At 33.3% G+C, this 17,344-nt stretch overlaps 1 protein-coding gene across 3 annotated transcripts; it reads left to right on the forward strand.

Moving 5' to 3' along the window:
• The first annotated feature begins 1,619 nt into the window (after positions 1-1,619).
• LOC146999282 (platelet-activating factor acetylhydrolase IB subunit alpha2-like) lies at positions 1,620-9,036 on the forward strand. Of its 3 annotated transcripts, XR_015042422.1 has the most exons (3): positions 1,622-2,227; positions 2,308-2,443; positions 8,841-9,036. XR_015042422.1 is itself a non-coding variant. In XM_085821472.1 (2 exons), the coding sequence occupies exons 1-2, from the start codon at positions 1,862-1,864 to the stop codon at positions 8,841-8,843; spliced, it is 585 nt and encodes a 194-aa protein (XP_085677598.1). In that variant the 5' UTR covers positions 1,620-1,861; the 3' UTR covers positions 8,844-9,036. The 3 variants fall into 3 exon arrangements, 2 of the variants coding, with proteins under 2 accessions (XP_085677598.1, XP_085677597.1); XM_085821472.1 differs by having other exon boundaries at positions 1,620-2,443; XM_085821471.1 differs by lacking the exons at positions 1,622-2,227; positions 2,308-2,443 and adding an exon at positions 2,458-5,768.
• The last annotated feature ends 8,308 nt before the right edge of the window (positions 9,037-17,344 follow it).

A 17,344-nucleotide genomic window follows, 5' to 3' on the forward strand; every position in this document is an offset into this window, starting at 1 on the left:
TATTTTACGATCGTAATCCATTTTTTTACAATTTTTTTCCTTTTTCAAGTGTTTTTAGTGATTTTTGTCGAAATTTTAGCCAATTCAGCGATTTTCGCCAATCGCATCGTGTTTTACCGCCAAATACCGACTACTTCGAATCCATTAACCTGCGGTTTCTCCCAACTCGTCGCTTAACCAGCTAATCCAATGCGCTGAACTTGTTCCTCCTATTCTTTTCTTTGTGGGCGCCAGATTATTTTCGCGTTCGCTTCAGCAGCAAGGGAATTACTCAGCTCGGACTCAGCGAGCGTGGATTGTCGCAATCAAGGAGGTTAGAATAGAAGGAGGGAGGGTTCGCGGTTTCCTCCACAATCGGGGAATGAAACTTCGCCGAACAAGCGGCGTCCATGTTTGTGACTTCAAAACATTGCATTACGGCAGTGACATGTACGTGTTTCTAACCTGTTCCGTGCATTTATTTTCCAGTAAAAATATGTTAAATTTATAATGAAATCCCTCGCTATTGTTGAATTTTTGTTTTAAAGTAATAAAGATGATATCCATAATTTACTATGTACAGCAAATTATTAAGAAATAGTTCGAAATCTAAATGCATGCGCATAACATTAAAGCCTTTAAAAAATGATGTTTCTGCATATTTCACGGATTTGCTTAGGTTAGAAAATAAATCTGAATAAAATAAAACAGATTTATGTGAATTCATTGATTTCAGTTTATGCGTATTTCATATTTATTAATCTCGAAACTGCCTTTAATTAAGTTGAATTACAGAAATACACAGAAATATAAGTTTTTGGATACATCTTTCCACATGTTTAATTGTGTAAATATTTTACTTAATTTTATCACTATACTGCTCGGAAATTTGTAAGTTTATGCAAAAAATTTTTAACAACAGAACAGTTTATCTTAACTTAAAAAAATGAATAATAATTAATATATAAAGAAAAGCATTGCTTTATTTAACACCTTTACAATTAATAAAAATAGTAACAATTGATTTCTAAAGTTAGTTATAAAATGAATTAACTAAAACGTTCAAATTATAAAATTTAAATCCTACCATATAGCATTGTATCTTAAGGAACGAAGATACCAGCTATAAACAGAAACATTAAAATGTATTTAATATATTTTGATTATAGTTATATTAAATAACCTATTTTAAGTCCTTTTTTTCACATCTGGAAAGAAAACCACATGACATCGTGATATTTTTTGACATAGTTGTCATATTACATAAAAAAAGAAAATTAATACTTACGTGTGAAAAATAATGCCCGGAATTTTTTTCGAGAATCTAAATGTGCATCCATATGCAATACAAGCTGACATGCTTCAAAAAGAAAAGAAAAAAATGTTGCAATGAAAGACTTCCTTGCACGAGTCACGGTGATAACAGGAAGATGGCCGCCAAGCTTCACCGTTTGAGTTGAACCTTCCCTCCTTCTATTCTACTAACCTCCTTGGTCGCAATCGAGTTTTACAGAATTCCGCAAATCGGAACCCGGAAGTGTGTTCTACGTCATCACCGGATATGTACCTTTGATATCTCCGTTGGCAACAAAGCTTGGCGAGCATTTGGCGTTATTTTTATCCCGTAAATTTTTCCGCGAGGTCAAGAATTCGCGCTAATTTAGGTCACGTGTTAATTAGCGAGTGTGAGGTGTGTATTTTTTGCGCCATTTTTCTCGCTTTCCTTCAGCTATTTATCTTCTTTTTTTCTATTAATAATTATTTGTATTTTGTTATATTTATGATTAGTGTTTGATTTTCATTTAATTTATAGTTGCATTTTATTTACAGCATATATAATTATTGATCTGTGTTTCGATTTGTAGTTGTTTGTTTTGCCGATATGCAACCAAAAAAGATGAAATTACTTATAATTGGAGATTCAATGGTTAAATATTTGGATGAATATTTACCGGCGAATCTTCTGAATTATGAAGTAGATTTACATTCTTTTCCTGGTGCAACGATAGAAAGGTTAAGACGTAAGATATCCTTTTTGGACAATCGATACCATTTGATTTTGGTACATGTTGGTACCAACAATTCGAATGACAGTGTTGAAGATATTCTTAAAAAGTATGATTGCCTCTTTAAGGATATTAAACGTTTGAACCCGAATATCAATGTTATCATTTCAGATATCCTACCACGTGGTGAAGATTTTTTCACAACTTTAAATCAGCGAATAGCAGCTTTGAACCGTTTACAGGTAATTAATAGAAAGATTGTAGAAATTAATTCTCAACTTGAAAAGTACTGCCAAAATCGAGAAGCGTTTTTTATTTGCAGGTCGTCTCATCATCTTGGAGCTAAGTTATTGACTAGGGATGGATTACATCTAAACCGTCTGGGGAACAAGAAACTTGCGGCAGTTTTCCTGGATAATATCAAGATTGTTTTGACTTCAAAGCCAGTTTCTACAAAGGTAAGTCCTTTTGTATTGCCTTGTGTTTCATTTACTACATTGGATTTTCCACCTCTGAATGATTCTTTTGTTTCTGCAAGCCCTTCTTATCCTCACTATTCAACTGTTTTAAAGCATGGTTGTGCTGTAGATGCTACTAAGAAGGCTAATTCTGATTTGAGAAATGCTGCTAAAGTTGCTTCTAGCTCTCGGCTGAAGAGGGTTGCTATTTCTGGTGCTGGATCTCGTTTTAAATGTGTTGTCCATGGTGGTGACTCTCATTCGAAGAATGCTGTTAACCACACAGATGGTTTTAGTTTGCATCTGCAAAATGATACCACCCCTGGCTCACATCCGAAAAACGTTGCCAACCCAGATGCTAGCTCTCGGTCTCTTTGCATTGCTGGCCATGGTGGTGGATCTCGCCCAAGGAACGCTTCTGTCCATAGAACTGGTTCTGGTTTGCATGTAAGGAATGGGACTAAACCTAGATGTCATCCTAGAAATGTTGCCATATGTAGTGTTGGCTCTCATTTTAAGTATGTCAATGGTTTTAGTTCACGTCCAAGGAATGCTGCCGTCCCTCGTTCTGGTTCTAATTTGCGTCCAAGGGAACGTTGCTACCCCAGGCCTAAGTCCTGAGAATGTTGTCATTCCTGGTGTTGGCTGTCATTCAAGACTTGTTGGTGTCCGTGATACTGGCTGTCATCCGAAGAATGCTGCTTCTGGTTTGCATTCAAGGAATAACGTCACTCCCAGAATGGAAGAATAGAAATGATATCCTTGCTAATGTTGACTCCTCCAGGCGTGTTGCAGTCCATGGTTCTGGCCGTTTTCTGAGGAGCAGTGCTAGTTCCACTGTTAATTCTTCTACGAACACTACTGTTTCAATTGCTAATTTTCAGAAGAAACCAATTCGTGCTTTTGGTGATGGTTTGTGTCCAAGGAGGGATTTGACTGTTAGTGGCAGTTTGCATCTGAAGAATGCTGCTTCAGCTGTTTTGCGCCTAAGAAGTGTAATGGCCTACATGGGATCATCACTAAAGAATGCAGTCACTGCTGCTGGTTGTAGTGTACAGCAGGCAAGTGCTGTTTCTTTCAGTGATTGTTATCCATTGTATTGTGCTTCTGTTAGTGGCAAAGGGAGTTTAAAAAATGATTCAACAAATTTTGATATTTCACAACCTAAATTGTATACAACAAAAGATGATTTTTACTCTGACTTTGCCTCTAGTCATGTTTTGCAGCAAAAGAACATTTCTATGACCAGAAAAAGCACTTCTTGTAGTTCAGGCCTAAGTTTCTTTCACTTTAATAAATTTTGTTTACTAAAAGATCATGTAGAAAGCAGTGAAATTAATTGTCAAGTGAGGAAAAATAAGTCTATGTGTCCTATTCTGACTGGAGGGGGGTCCGAAATTGACTGTAATGCACCATCGCTTTATCCTAGAAAATGTGATATTTGTAAAAAAAAACTATAAAACTAAAAATTCTTTTAATAATCATAAAAAAAATTGCAAAGAAAAACTTGAAACTGAAAATTTTTTTTGAAAAATTTAATAAATTTTGTTTACTAAAAGATCATGTAGAAAGCAGTGAAATTAATTGTCAAGTGAGGAAAAATAAGTCTATGTGTCCTATTCTGACTGGAGGGGGGTCCGAAATTGACTGTAATGCACCATCGCTTTATCCTAGAAAATGTGATATTTGTAAAAAAAACTATAAAACTAAAAATTCTTTTAATAATCATAAAAAAAAATTGCAAAGAAAAACTTGAAACTGAAAATTTTAAACTTTCAATAACTTCTCCTCAGAGTAATATTCTTATAAACATTGATAATGTATTGAGTGCTAAAAAATTAGAAACCAAAGAATGTATTAGTGATAAAATAGAAATGGCTTATCTTCGTAAATGTGAAATATGCTTGAAAACTTATAAATCGAAGAATTCATTTTATAACCACAAAAAAAAAAAAAAAAAAAAAAAAAAAAAATGTTCAAATAAACAAGTACCTGATTTAAAACAAAATTTTTCATCTGTTTACCCTCGGAAATGTCTAAATTGTAATAAATGTTATCCTTGCAAATTATCATTTTTTTAAAAAAAAAAAATTTTGTACAGAAGTTAATAAATTGTATGTATGCTTCATACCTGATTGCCATAAGTCTTTTACATATGTTTTAAATTTTAATAAGCATTTAGCAGATGAACATAATTTAAATAACTTAAAAGAATATTCATTTGAAACAATGAGTTATTTTCAAGATTGGCTAGAACTGGAAGGAACCTCGGCATTTACTTCATTCAAAAAGTTTTCTAAAGTAACGAAAAATTCTAAAACTTATCATTATTATTGTTGTCAGTTTACCACGCAAGGTTATTCTGATTTTGAAAAAAAAACTAGTCGGAAAAATGAAAAAGGTACAGTTTCAAAAAGTGTATGTTGTCCGGTCAGAATATGGGCTTGTGAAGAAATGAATAAAATCTCTGTTTTTTACTTTCCTAAACATAATCATGAGCAAAAGTTTGAAAATTGTAAATATCAGCCATTGAAACAAAGTACGCTGTGTTTGATAAAAGCAAATTTACGTTTGTCTGTGCCTCCACAAAAAATAAGGGATATCTTACAAGATGGATCAGGAAATCGCGAGAATAGAAATAATTTCCCTGTAAAGGAAAGCTTTGTCTCCCGTAAAACTATTTCTGCTTATTCTAGATATTTAAACAATTCATTGCATCCAAGTAGTGATGCAGTTTCTGTTAATTCAATCATTGAAACTTTAAAATGTGAAGCATACAATCCTGTGTTATTATATAAGCCTCAGAATAATTCAACTTTGTACGGTCCAACTGATCTAGATAATCTTCCAAATCATAAAGTATCGTTTGCTCTTGGTCTTCAGACGCGTGAACAGAAAGAAATGATAAAAGGTTGTACAGAGATTTTATGTATCGAATCTACACATAAGACTAACCAGTATGATTTTTACCTTCTTAATCTTATAGTACCTGATGAATTTGGTTGTGGCTATCCAGTTGCTAATTTTATTACTAATTTTCTAGATGCTGACACTCTTTATTGTTTATTTAATAGTTTAAAGTGTCGTGTACCAAATTTATATGTAAACTGTGTAATGACAGATGATGACAAAGTTACATATCCTGCATTTTCAAAGGTTTTTGGTCAAGATGTTAAGCATCTTTTATGTTCGTGTCACATACGCCAAAGTTGGTTCCGGCAACTAAATTCTAAAGTGGTAGATAAGGAAGTGCGACAAAAAATGCTAGGAGAATTAACAAATATATTACATGAAAGAAACCAGATCACTTTTCATGATCAAATAAGTAAGTTTTTGAATGACTATTCTAGGAAAAGTAGAGATTTTATTGAATATTTTTCTGAAAATTATAAAAATAGATTAGAGGAATGGGCTTTGTGTTATCAGAACTTTCCACATGCATTTACTGATACTAACATGTACTGTGAATCTTTTCACAATCAGTTGAAAACTGTTTATTTTAAGCGGAGTCATAATATACGATTAGATATTTTAATTTCTACACTTCTGACAATTGAGAAAGATAAATATTTAAATCATACCTATAAATTATACACTAATGTATCTCCCAGAAATTCCATTTCTTGTTTAAGTAGGCATCAGAGAGGACTAACAATTAGGGACAGTGATATAAATAAATGCTCTGATACTTCTTGGACTGTTTGTTCTCAGACAAAAAATAAAATATATACTGTGCAGCGTCTTTTTGAAATTTGTCCGTGTCAGGATTTTTGCTTTTATAGATGCCCTAAAGTATCATGTGTCTCATTGTGTAGTCACTTGTATCACTGCAATTGCTTAGATAAATTGCTGTGCAAACATATACATAAAGTGCATTCATTCCTTAATAAACAAAATGATTGGGTGTTTAATCCCTCGGGGATTAATCTTGAATCGAATCAGAAATGCAATGAAAGTATGAAATCAATAAATGTGTATTCTGTTAATCATTACAATCCACAAAGTATTGAACAGAGAGTAAATGCATGTGAAAAGCTTGTAGAAGAATTACTGCAATTAATAAGACAACCAAAAGTCCAAAATGTCATGTTAAAGTGTGTTCATACAACATTAAATTCATAAGTTTCAGAATGTAGAGGAATTTTAAACTCGAATGAAAATTCAAGAGCAGTTTCAAGTGCATCATGTCCAGTTTCACCAAATCAAAAACTTAACCCACAATTGTTTAAAACTTCTAAAAAGAGAAAATTACAGAAATGTCAGCAGAATAAGAATCAAGATTTTAATGATAATGTAGATGACCCAGAAATAAATGAATGTGTGGAAAAGAAAATTAAATTTAAAGCCGTAGCATTTGATTTAAATGACAGTGATAAATATCTATGTGATTTAACCAGTGTTGATCAAAATAAATCATTTTCCCTTCCATTAAAATCTAGCGAAGATATTTCTGGAAGAATTTTACAAATTGGCTGCTATAGTATCAATCGTATTGCTTTAAAGTCTTTAGATTCTTATATCAGTAAAAGTGAAGAATTTTTTATAAAATCGGTTTGTACAGATTCTGTTAGGGCGTGGTTATTTGATGTAATCAAAAATGCATTTTTATACAAAATTTTAGAAAGTGATGATCAATATACTTTTGCTGATTCCTCGATTACCCAGCTTATCTTATCTGATGCATTATCACTTGGAAATGTTTTTCCTGTTTCTTTGAAATCTTTCAAATATTTATTGATTCCTGCTTGCATTGATTCTCATTGGGTTCTGATCATAGCAGATTTAAAGAAAAATACCTTTTATTTATATGACTCGTTAATAAATTCATGTAATCCAAAATACATAAACTTAACTAATAAATGGTCTAATGTAATTAACAGTGAGTTACAAATTAACGGTTCATGGGATATTCAGTGTCTACCGCATGCTTTACAAAATGATGAAAGCAGTTGTGGGGTCTTCATCTGTTATTATGCATTTCAACATGTAAATAAATTAGCCTTAAATCTTCCTTTAAATACCCTTCAATTTAGAAAATATATTTATAATATTTTAACCGAGAATGTTCCACCTTGTACACAGGAAAAGATAAATTTATCTTCAGCAGAGCAAAACTTTCCAGTAAGTGTTAGAATGAATAAAGATTTGACCAAATCATGTTTAAAAATACATGATATTGAAATTACACCATATATGTTAAAATCTATAGATCCTTTTATAAGTAATGAAGAACACTTGTTTAAATCTGTATCTTCATGTTTTCGAAAAGGATGGCTCTATAATAGTATAATTGATGCTTTTTTTATTTAAAATATTAAACAGTTATGAAGATTTTGCCTTTGTTAAGTCTAATTTACAAATTCCTAAACCAAATTTTTGTATTAAAGATCCATTACTAACAAGATTGAAATCAGCGAAATTATTTTTTATCCCTGCAAATTTAAATTGTCATTGGATATTAATAATAGTAAATATTCCAGATATGGTTTTTGAATTTTATGATCCACAAAATAAATCATGTGGGCAAGAGTATCAAATTTTAATTCATACATGGTGTGAGGTTTTAGCTAAAATATTTGCTACTAGCACTAAATGGAAAATGATTTGTCCTTCACATATTTTGCAAACTGATAATATGAGCTGTGGTGTTTTAGTATGCTACTATGCTTATCAGAGGATTAAAAATCAAAGTTTAAATACGCCAGTTAATATAACTGAATTCCGGAAATTGATATACAAGCATATAATTTTAAGTGATTGATATATTTAAAGAAATTTAAATTAAGAAATGTTTTTCAGGACAGCATTCCATTCCTTTGGTGATGCTTGAAAAATGTAAAGTATAATGGACAAATATTTTGCAATTCATCTGTTGCCATACAGTTTCTATAAAAACACTTTTTTTTTTAGTTTGCTTTATTTTGTAATGATGTTATATGGCCAATAAACAAATAAAAATGCTTATGTTTGTATGTAACTTGGTAGTATAAGAGAAAATTGTTAAAGTAGGCAACAATGAACCCTTTTGGCCAGGGTGATACCCCCAATTGTGGATAATAGAGAATAGTTCATTTTATGTTAACAATGCATTCTCGGGGACCTACATGCCAAAATTTTCTCTTATTTTTAAAGAGGAATAAGAGAATTTGTACTTAACACTTCATCCCATTGACTGTGAAGGATTTCCTCAGGAATGATTAGTGGTTCTGCACCAATTTTCATGGCCAATGGGATAGTATGCAAGTACTGCAAATTTTTCTGTTCATAAATAATCTCATATCTGATCTCAATCTGATCATTTTTAATATTTCAGGCTTATGTTTGCAAAATGAATAGTGCATTGTTTTCAGTGATCTTGGCTGTTTCACAATTGAATTTAGTCTTCTTTATTTTTCAGTAAACGATTGGCAGGAATCTGGTATGTATTTAAAAGTCAAGAGCAAGCTCTGCCAGGAAAATTTTCTGAAACTGAAACTCATAAATTTTTTAGTAATATGGTTCAATAATAATATTTATGCTCTAGTCAAGGAATTTTATCTGATATGTCTTTATTTTCAGAAATAAAATATGAATAAAGTCTGGGGAAAAAATTATCCATTGTTGAATTATTTTTTACTGAAAATTACTCCACATATTAGGAATTAGTCATATCTATGAAGCATAATATAAGTAGTGTTTCTTACAAGACATTGACTAATACATTATCCCAATTTCTTCTTAAATAAAATATATTTTCATTCTTTATTTCATCACCATGATATCAATTGATTTTCATTGATTAAGATTAAAAAACACTATAGTCACTTAAAAATGTGGACACTTTTTTATTTCGCTGGTTAATAAGAGTACTTGCATATTTGTTAAGTTTCAGTATGTAAAGCTGTATACAAATTAAACTTTCACACATTCCAATATCAAAAGAGCTACCAATAATTAGATATTTTAATTTTTCAACATTCAAAAACAAAGAAATAGGAGTGAACTTGCTGCTAATCAAAAAGATGAATATACTGGTCTTATAATAATTATGAAAAATGAGTGCTAAAGTTACAGCCCATTTTTTAATTTTTAACTATTTATTGCAAAATAAGGAGGCTTAAAAGTTTGTGTGTCAGGCAAAGGGCTTGTGGTCTTTCACACAGAAGAGTGTAGCCAGACTTATATTAAAGCATTCAGGAAATTAAATAATTTTAATTCTAGAATAAGTCTTATCGTTACTTAATAGTTAGATAATGCCTATTTTTATTTCCTGTCATTACAGAAGTACTTGCTGAAATTTCTTTGTTTCCCATTTGCATGGATGGTTTCAAAGAGTTGAATTTTCTGCAGAACTCTTAATATCCATAAATTGTTTGACACATTAAAAATAAGTGAATATTTGCTCTAAGCATATACATGTATTTCATTTAAATTTAATAATAATAGCATATACATAAAATCCAGATTTGATTTAAACATTCATAACTAAAAGAACAAACACTGCTTTTACAAAGACCATGTTTTCTCCCATTTTGCATCAGTTACAGTTATTTTCATGCACATGAGTATATTTTGAAGTGTTAAATTATCATTTCTATTCTTGGATGCTCTATGACTCAGAAAATAAAACTTAATGCTAATCTGATACAGTCAAAAGTCGTTAATTCGGACACCCGTAATCCGGAATGATCTATAATCCGGACCTCAAAGCTAAAATCTTTCTGCGCATAGGCGTTTTACTCGTGCGCGCAAGACATTTACGACTGGCATATGCATCTGCGCAAGTGCAGAATACGTTTTCGCGTGCGCCTTTAATGTATAACGGACGGTAAAAGCTAAAATTATCTATTTCAGTTATTGTTGATAATTGCGTTGTTCCTTAATCTTCAAATTGGATCGGGCTTATTATTTTTTGCAGACTGTAAGAGCAATTTTCTAAAAGTAAGCTTGAACTTTCGATTATGTCAAATAGAATTTCCGATGCTGGAGCTCCCAAAGGATCTAGAAAACGAAAGTATGTTTCGATGTCCATCAAACAAAAAACGAATTGCTACAAAAAATGGATAAAAGCATATCCTTTGTTTATCTAACCGTTCCGAAATTTGTTTATCAATTTCACACTGCTCTGCGCAGGGGGGGGGGGGCACATCGCGGCGCGCAATGAACTGGAAGTTGATCTGTCAACACTATCGTTATCTTCAGGGCAGATGATTTTATTTTAGTCGGCTTATAATTCCTTACTAAATGTAGTATTTAATTTCGATGTACTCCGTCTTTGATATGATTTAAATCAAATTCCTCGTCATTATAAATATCACGAATACAAATCACATAGTTTTCTGGTTGCAATTTTCTAATTTCGGCTATGAGTAAGGTATGCTTTACGCATCCGCGCGTTAAAAGAAATGTTTAATAAAGTAAACAAATAAATATTAGGCTTCTTTTTTGGTAAATTTGGATACCCTTTAGATCATAATTGCTCATTATTTTATAAATTACGGTTTCATATTTTTAATTTTATAATTTCTGCATGCCATCTTACCAGATTTAAACTGATGATCTATAATCCGGAATCGCCGAAGTCCCGACGAGTCCGGATTAAAGACTTTTGACTGTATCTAATTATTAATCTACTAAACCAAAATAATGAGGTTCTATAGTGCATGAATTGGGCAAAAGTGTGCAGTTAAATTCAAACTTGTAATATTCTGTAGCAACCATTTGAAGTCACATTTCCTAATGTTTTCATTAAACGGAAAACTTTACAATTCTAACACATTCATAAATCTTTTAAATTTGTATCATAATATAGTAGGAATGGTTCTTGGAATTAAGTGTTAATTATTTCATCAATGTTGAACTGTGCTGTTTTTCTCTCACAGCATGAATAAATGTGACTGATTATAACAGCAACTAATATTGTGATATGCAGAATAGGGGTGTAAAAAGCCTACAACAAGCAATTTTAAATATTGGGTCTAGTTGAGCACTATTACAGATGGAAAACGTCAAAGTGTCAAAAGTATATGGAATAAAACCTGCATTTTTAGAAAATGAGAGGTTTCATAAATGAATACTGTAATGATATACGTAAGGAACCAAAAAATATTTTTTAGATACGAGATACTGTTCTGTATTGGTGTGTATGATTTATACTGAGAAACATGACACAAAAATTCAGATCATTTCAGATAGGATTTCACCAGAATATTTTGTGTTATGGTATATCATTTGTGTATGTGGAAGTGATCTGTTCAAGATATAACTGTATTTTCATGCCAAAGATTACACCTGCAAAACATGAAACATATCCTATGAACTTTGCAAGGTATTAGCGAAACAAAAATAAGAATTGGTTTTGTTGGTGCAAATTAAATGCATTATACAGTATCAAGTATATACCAAACATTTTCTAGATTTTCTAAACTGGTAAGTAAAGACAAGAATACGTCCAAGTACAGTTTTAAAATACTACTACATATAAATAAAATTGTTGTGAACTGTTGAAAAAACTACAAATAAAAAAAATTTAGATTTTACTGTGTTAAACCATGTTGTGTTTATGGAGTATAAAAATTAACCGTGGCTTCATCACAAACTTAATATATCTATAAAAAAGATTTTGTACTTTTTAAAAACGTTACCATAGGTTCAATGCCATATAAGGTATTTAAAGTAGTGTTGTATTATACATAACAGCCAAACAGATGTGATTAGGGAACCTAGAAACATTTGTATAGATATAATTATTATATTCTTGTCTGTATTCATAAAAATGCTACAGTTAAGAACATGACTGTTATCTTTAATCAAATTCTGAAATAATTTAAAAGTTACATATGTGCAGAGGGATATTTCTAGATCATCTATTCAGGCATAATAATAGTTGTGTTACCTTTTGGACGTGAGATCCGAAGGCAGGAGTGCAGAATGGATGCATTTTGTACCAAGAATGGTTACTAAGCACTGGACGATCAGATTTCTAAAAAATTTTGAAATCAAAGAGAACTTTTTGTACCTTAGGTGCAGTGACTGCTAGAAGCAAACCACGTAGTCTGTGAATAGATGTTCCAAATCTTCAGTTAATGTGAGGCTGTTTCCATGAGAAAGGTAGCCCCTACATAATTTATAACATCCGATCCAAAAAAAAGTTAAAGCTTGGTTGTCACTTGTTAACAAACAGATTCACTAGTACAGAGTAGTGCACTAAATTTAAATAGCATTTTTAATTAAAATTATATTGAAGAACATGGATGCCTGCCAATTTTGTTCATCGCCAGAGACCTACAAGTTAAAGATCCCTGATATGTGATATTGCAGTAAATTTAGATACTTTTTTTAATTAAATCCAAGAATACTTGTACCCATGAAGATCACTACTGGCCTATGAATTGGCAGCCAGTGGAGATGAACGCCTACCTAGTTTACCCCGCGAACGGGCTGGCTGCATGGGCGTTTTCGTGGTTTTCCCCATGTGTAACGTGTATACGAGCCAGTTTCCCTTAGAAAGTCCTCCACGAAGGCATCCCTCCCCTTAGCCAGATAGCCCTCGAGGCTTTGCCATAATCACATACACTACCTAGTTTACCGGTGTAAGACAGTGAAAAAAGGACTGAACAGATTTTAAAACTAAACTAAAGAACAGCAGTGCCCATTAAAAATATTGATGGTTATTGGCAGTCAGCCAAAAGGTTTCAGATACTGCAGATAATTTAATAACCTACATAACATAACACTCCAAAAATTTTGGAAAGAGTTAATGACTTAAAACAACAAAGTACCAGTTTTTATGAGAAACAACCAGTTCTTTGAGAAATTTTTGTTTAAAAATTGGAAGGTCTCTGCAAACAACAATGAAGAGATTTTAGAAAACTCTAATTCATACACATTTTTCTTTGTCACAAAAATATTGACATCAAGTGATTCCTCTTAAAAAAAGCAGAAAATATAGCTCTGAACAGAAGTACATTTTCAGTATTGATCTCCTTTTCTAGAAAACCATTGTGATTAGGAAAGGTATTATCATTTTCTTCTAAATAATGATCAAGGCTGCAGTATGCCATCCTCCCCCAGAAATTTGCGTAGGTGATTTGTTAGTGCAAAATTCTGGCGATTTCGTTCGTTTTGTTTTATTGCAGCTAAACATTCAAGGGCTATCTGACAAGGGAGGGATGCCTTCTTGGAGGACTCTTTAAAGGGAACTGCCACGTATATACGTTACACATGGGGAAAATCAAGAAAACACCCATGCAGCCAGCCCATTCTCCGAGATTCGAACCACGGGCCGAACTATCAGTGTTCAGTGATTTTACCGCTCGGCTGCTGATGGGCAAATATAGTAAAAAGCATTTTTTAATATATAACGGAACATTATTGAAATTCTGACTTTTCCAAGTTTTATTTTTTGGATTTCTCAATGCCAAACATTAAATGCCCTGCTACAACCTCTATAAGAAAGGACCTCTGTAAGAAGGGAAACTAATAAAAGACTTAGTCAACGAATGCTTCAGCATGGAATTGCTAATATTCTGAGACTAGGGTTTCCCTTATATGTCTTAACTAAAGTTCTCTTCATAGGGTTCTGTTATGATTTTAGATATGTATCTAGGAAGTCTGTCTGATGACGTAGGAATACAGATTTGTGGTTTCTGAACGCCTGGACAACAGATCAGTAACGGCCTTCACAGTATCATCTATTTTTACACACCTTACTTTTTCATTCGTAAGAAAAGCTAGAGAGGGAAACAAGTTTAAGTCTCTCACTCTTTAAGAAACCTTGGAACTCTAAATATGTCCAACATTCATATTCCTTTAAAAGACGCAAATATTGGGAATGGATCACTCTAGATTCTAAATGTATAAAATGATAGATGTAATGGCGTACATATAACCAGATCAGTGCTGTGAAGTAGCCTTTTAAGTTTGTAGATATGGGTTTGCTATCTATCATTATGGAGGCATACGCAGTGACATACTTAGTAGCTGTTTATATATTTAAGTTCTTATCCTTACTTCCTCAAAGAGTCATTAAAATCATCGGTTAGAACGAATGATGCAGATAAGTGCTATCTTAAGCGTTTTCGGTTGATATTATCTATGAGTCCATTAGAAGGCAAGTAAAATCGATACCAGATATATAATATCAGTCTGTACAGGTTGAAGACAGTAGTGAGCCAAACACATAGATGTTCCAGAAGGAAAGCATTTTTCGTCGGACATCGAAATGCACAATGTACTGGCAGTCAGCCTGTCCAGTTCTGCAAGAATTGATAGGTAGTGTATCTGTGGAGCCTGCCTTAGCAACCATACAGAATATAGTAAATTAAATAATTCGGGAATTTACAATGAATAAAATTCATTTATTTTTCAAATAATTCTTATACGTGAGTAGTACCGTCTTCGCGAGATGTCAGAAGACAGAGAGGGACGGTGAGGATGTCAAAAGGATTTGGAGTAGACATCTCATCTCGGAAACTGCACCACTATGAAAAGGAAAGCAAAGGCGATGAACATAGGTCAATGAGAAAAAGGGAGCAGGCAAAGAGGTAATTAGGATACGTGTAATTCCTAGACTGATCCGTTCTACCTTTTGAAAAGCGACTTGCTGTGTCACACAATCACATGTGATGTTTATGCAGTTCAACTACCTGAGCAGTTTAAGATAGATAAATACAGATTTCGGAAGCTTTTTGTAGGTCTTATAAGATAGTCCATAAGAATCGCATGCAAAACCACATTAAAACCTATATCTTGGATGATTGGCCAGAAATGACTTCTAGCTTCTAAAACTTAAATTATGGCTGATTCTAAATTGTTAAGGACTAATTTGTCTCTTTATGAAAACAAGAGGCATAAAGAAATAATATCAGACGAAACATGTTACTAAGAATTTCACTAAAACAGAGGGCTGAAATTCGGATGAGGCGACAAAGGTGCTCAGTTCTTTCCACCTATACTTTGGAGGTTTTATGAGGCTTTCACAGGCTGAATGATTAAGACTACTGAATACTAGTAGTATCACCCAAGTTCGAACCCATGCGAACGCTGGTTGCATGATAGGTTTTCACAGTATTTACATCTGAAACATGAATTTGATCTTAGAAAGTCCTCATTTCCCCTCAGCAGATAAGACTAGTATGCTTTCCCGTATTCAAATAAGCTATCTTGTTCCTCAGGAGGTCTGTCATTTCTTTTACATTATATAGATGGATCAGTGAATGCTCATGAATATTTCTGAATACACACAAGTATTTTTCTGTAAGTACATGACCGGACAGACATGTTTATAAGATTACATTTCTGTGGTAGGTAAATAAATATTAATTGTTGCAAATTTCTATAAATATTTAAATTCATTTTATTCTTATATAGATATATTTCTTACATGCACTTGTAGATATTTCAATTCTGAGTTCAAAAATATTTAAACTGTAAAAATAGCTTAAATAATACGTTAAGTATGAACAAGTACGCTTCTAACGCGTCTTGCTGCTGACTTGCTTTTGAAGTCCTAAGACCAATTTTGTTACAGAACTCGTGCTGCACCATATACACTGGTTATCAAAATTAAAGGATAATGAGGAAAAAATATGCTTACTAAGTTAATGTTGCAACCAATGCCCGATGCTATAATTATTTACGTTAATTAACAGTGGCGTAGCTAGGGTGGGGCAAGGGGGACATCCGTCCCCGGGCGCAGCATCCAGGGGGCGGCAAATTGATGATATACATTTCAGAATGAAATGTTTTCCATTCTTGGAATACAGAAAGGGGCGCAAAATCTTTAGGCGTCCCCGGGCGCTGAAAACCTTAGCTACGCCTCTATTAATTATATACAATTGAACACAAAATTGCATTTCCGCGCATACGTTAACGCCAGAAATATGCAAATTCGGTGACTGACAATGTGGTGCGCAATGGATGCATGTTGGAATTCCGGTCTGTTGTACTGTTTAAATGGAATATGGTTTCTGAGAGTGATCAGTATTCTATAGTTATGGCTCAAAGCATCATTTAAGTGAAGGTCAAAAGTGGCGAAAAATTGGTATAATCGAGAGAAGTCAAATACAAATGGAAGTCGCAAAAGATTTGAATCTGGACCTGCTTTTTTAAGCAATGAATCGGTTGACAGACAGCCTTGGTCAACGGCGACCAAGAGCAACAAGTGCATCAGAAGAGCGTTTTATATCCTTGTTCACGCGAAGAAACTGCAAGGGATTTGGTTTTAGAGCTTCATGCTGCGATAGGAACTCGAATTAGCCGTTCTGCTGCTGCACGAAGGCTTAACGAGGTTGGACTGTATGCAAGAAAACCAATGGTTTGTGTCCCATTCACTCCATCTTCCAGAGGGGCCCGTTTAAACTGGTACCGTCGTCATGTTCAGTGGAGCCAAAACGACTGATCCCGAGTATTGTTTACTGAGAAGTCCACACGTAGTATAAACAATGATTCTAGACGTGTGTTGATCTGGAAAGAGAAAGGAACACACAACTTCCCTTCTCTTGTCCGTGAAATATACCGTTTCCGCGGTTTAATGCGTACGACCAATGGCCGCATCGGAATCTTTCAAGCATATCTTTCAAGGAGGTTCTGTAACCGTTCGTAGATATGTTGACGAGCTACTGGAACCCCAAGTTAGACTGTTTAGGAGTGCTATTGGCCCAGAAGTTTTGCTAATGGATGAAAATTTGTGGCCTGGTCGAGTATATGTGGTGTAAGAATACTTGTAAACAGAAGATATCACTCAAATGTATTGACCACTTTACTCACCCGACTTGAGCATGTGTGGGATGCCTTAGCACGCCGAATTCGTCCACGGACCTGCCAAGAGCTGACAAATCCACTTTTAGATCATTGGCGTACAATTCTACAAGACTTCATCAACACTTTGGTAAAGTCTATGAAATCAAGATGTCAGATGTG

This window comes from Stegodyphus dumicola, chromosome 1 (assembly GCF_044657685.1).
Source record: "Stegodyphus dumicola isolate Sdum_Otavi_A_Nest chromosome 1, ASM4465768v1".
NCBI lineage: Eukaryota > Metazoa > Arthropoda > Arachnida > Araneae > Eresidae > Stegodyphus > Stegodyphus dumicola.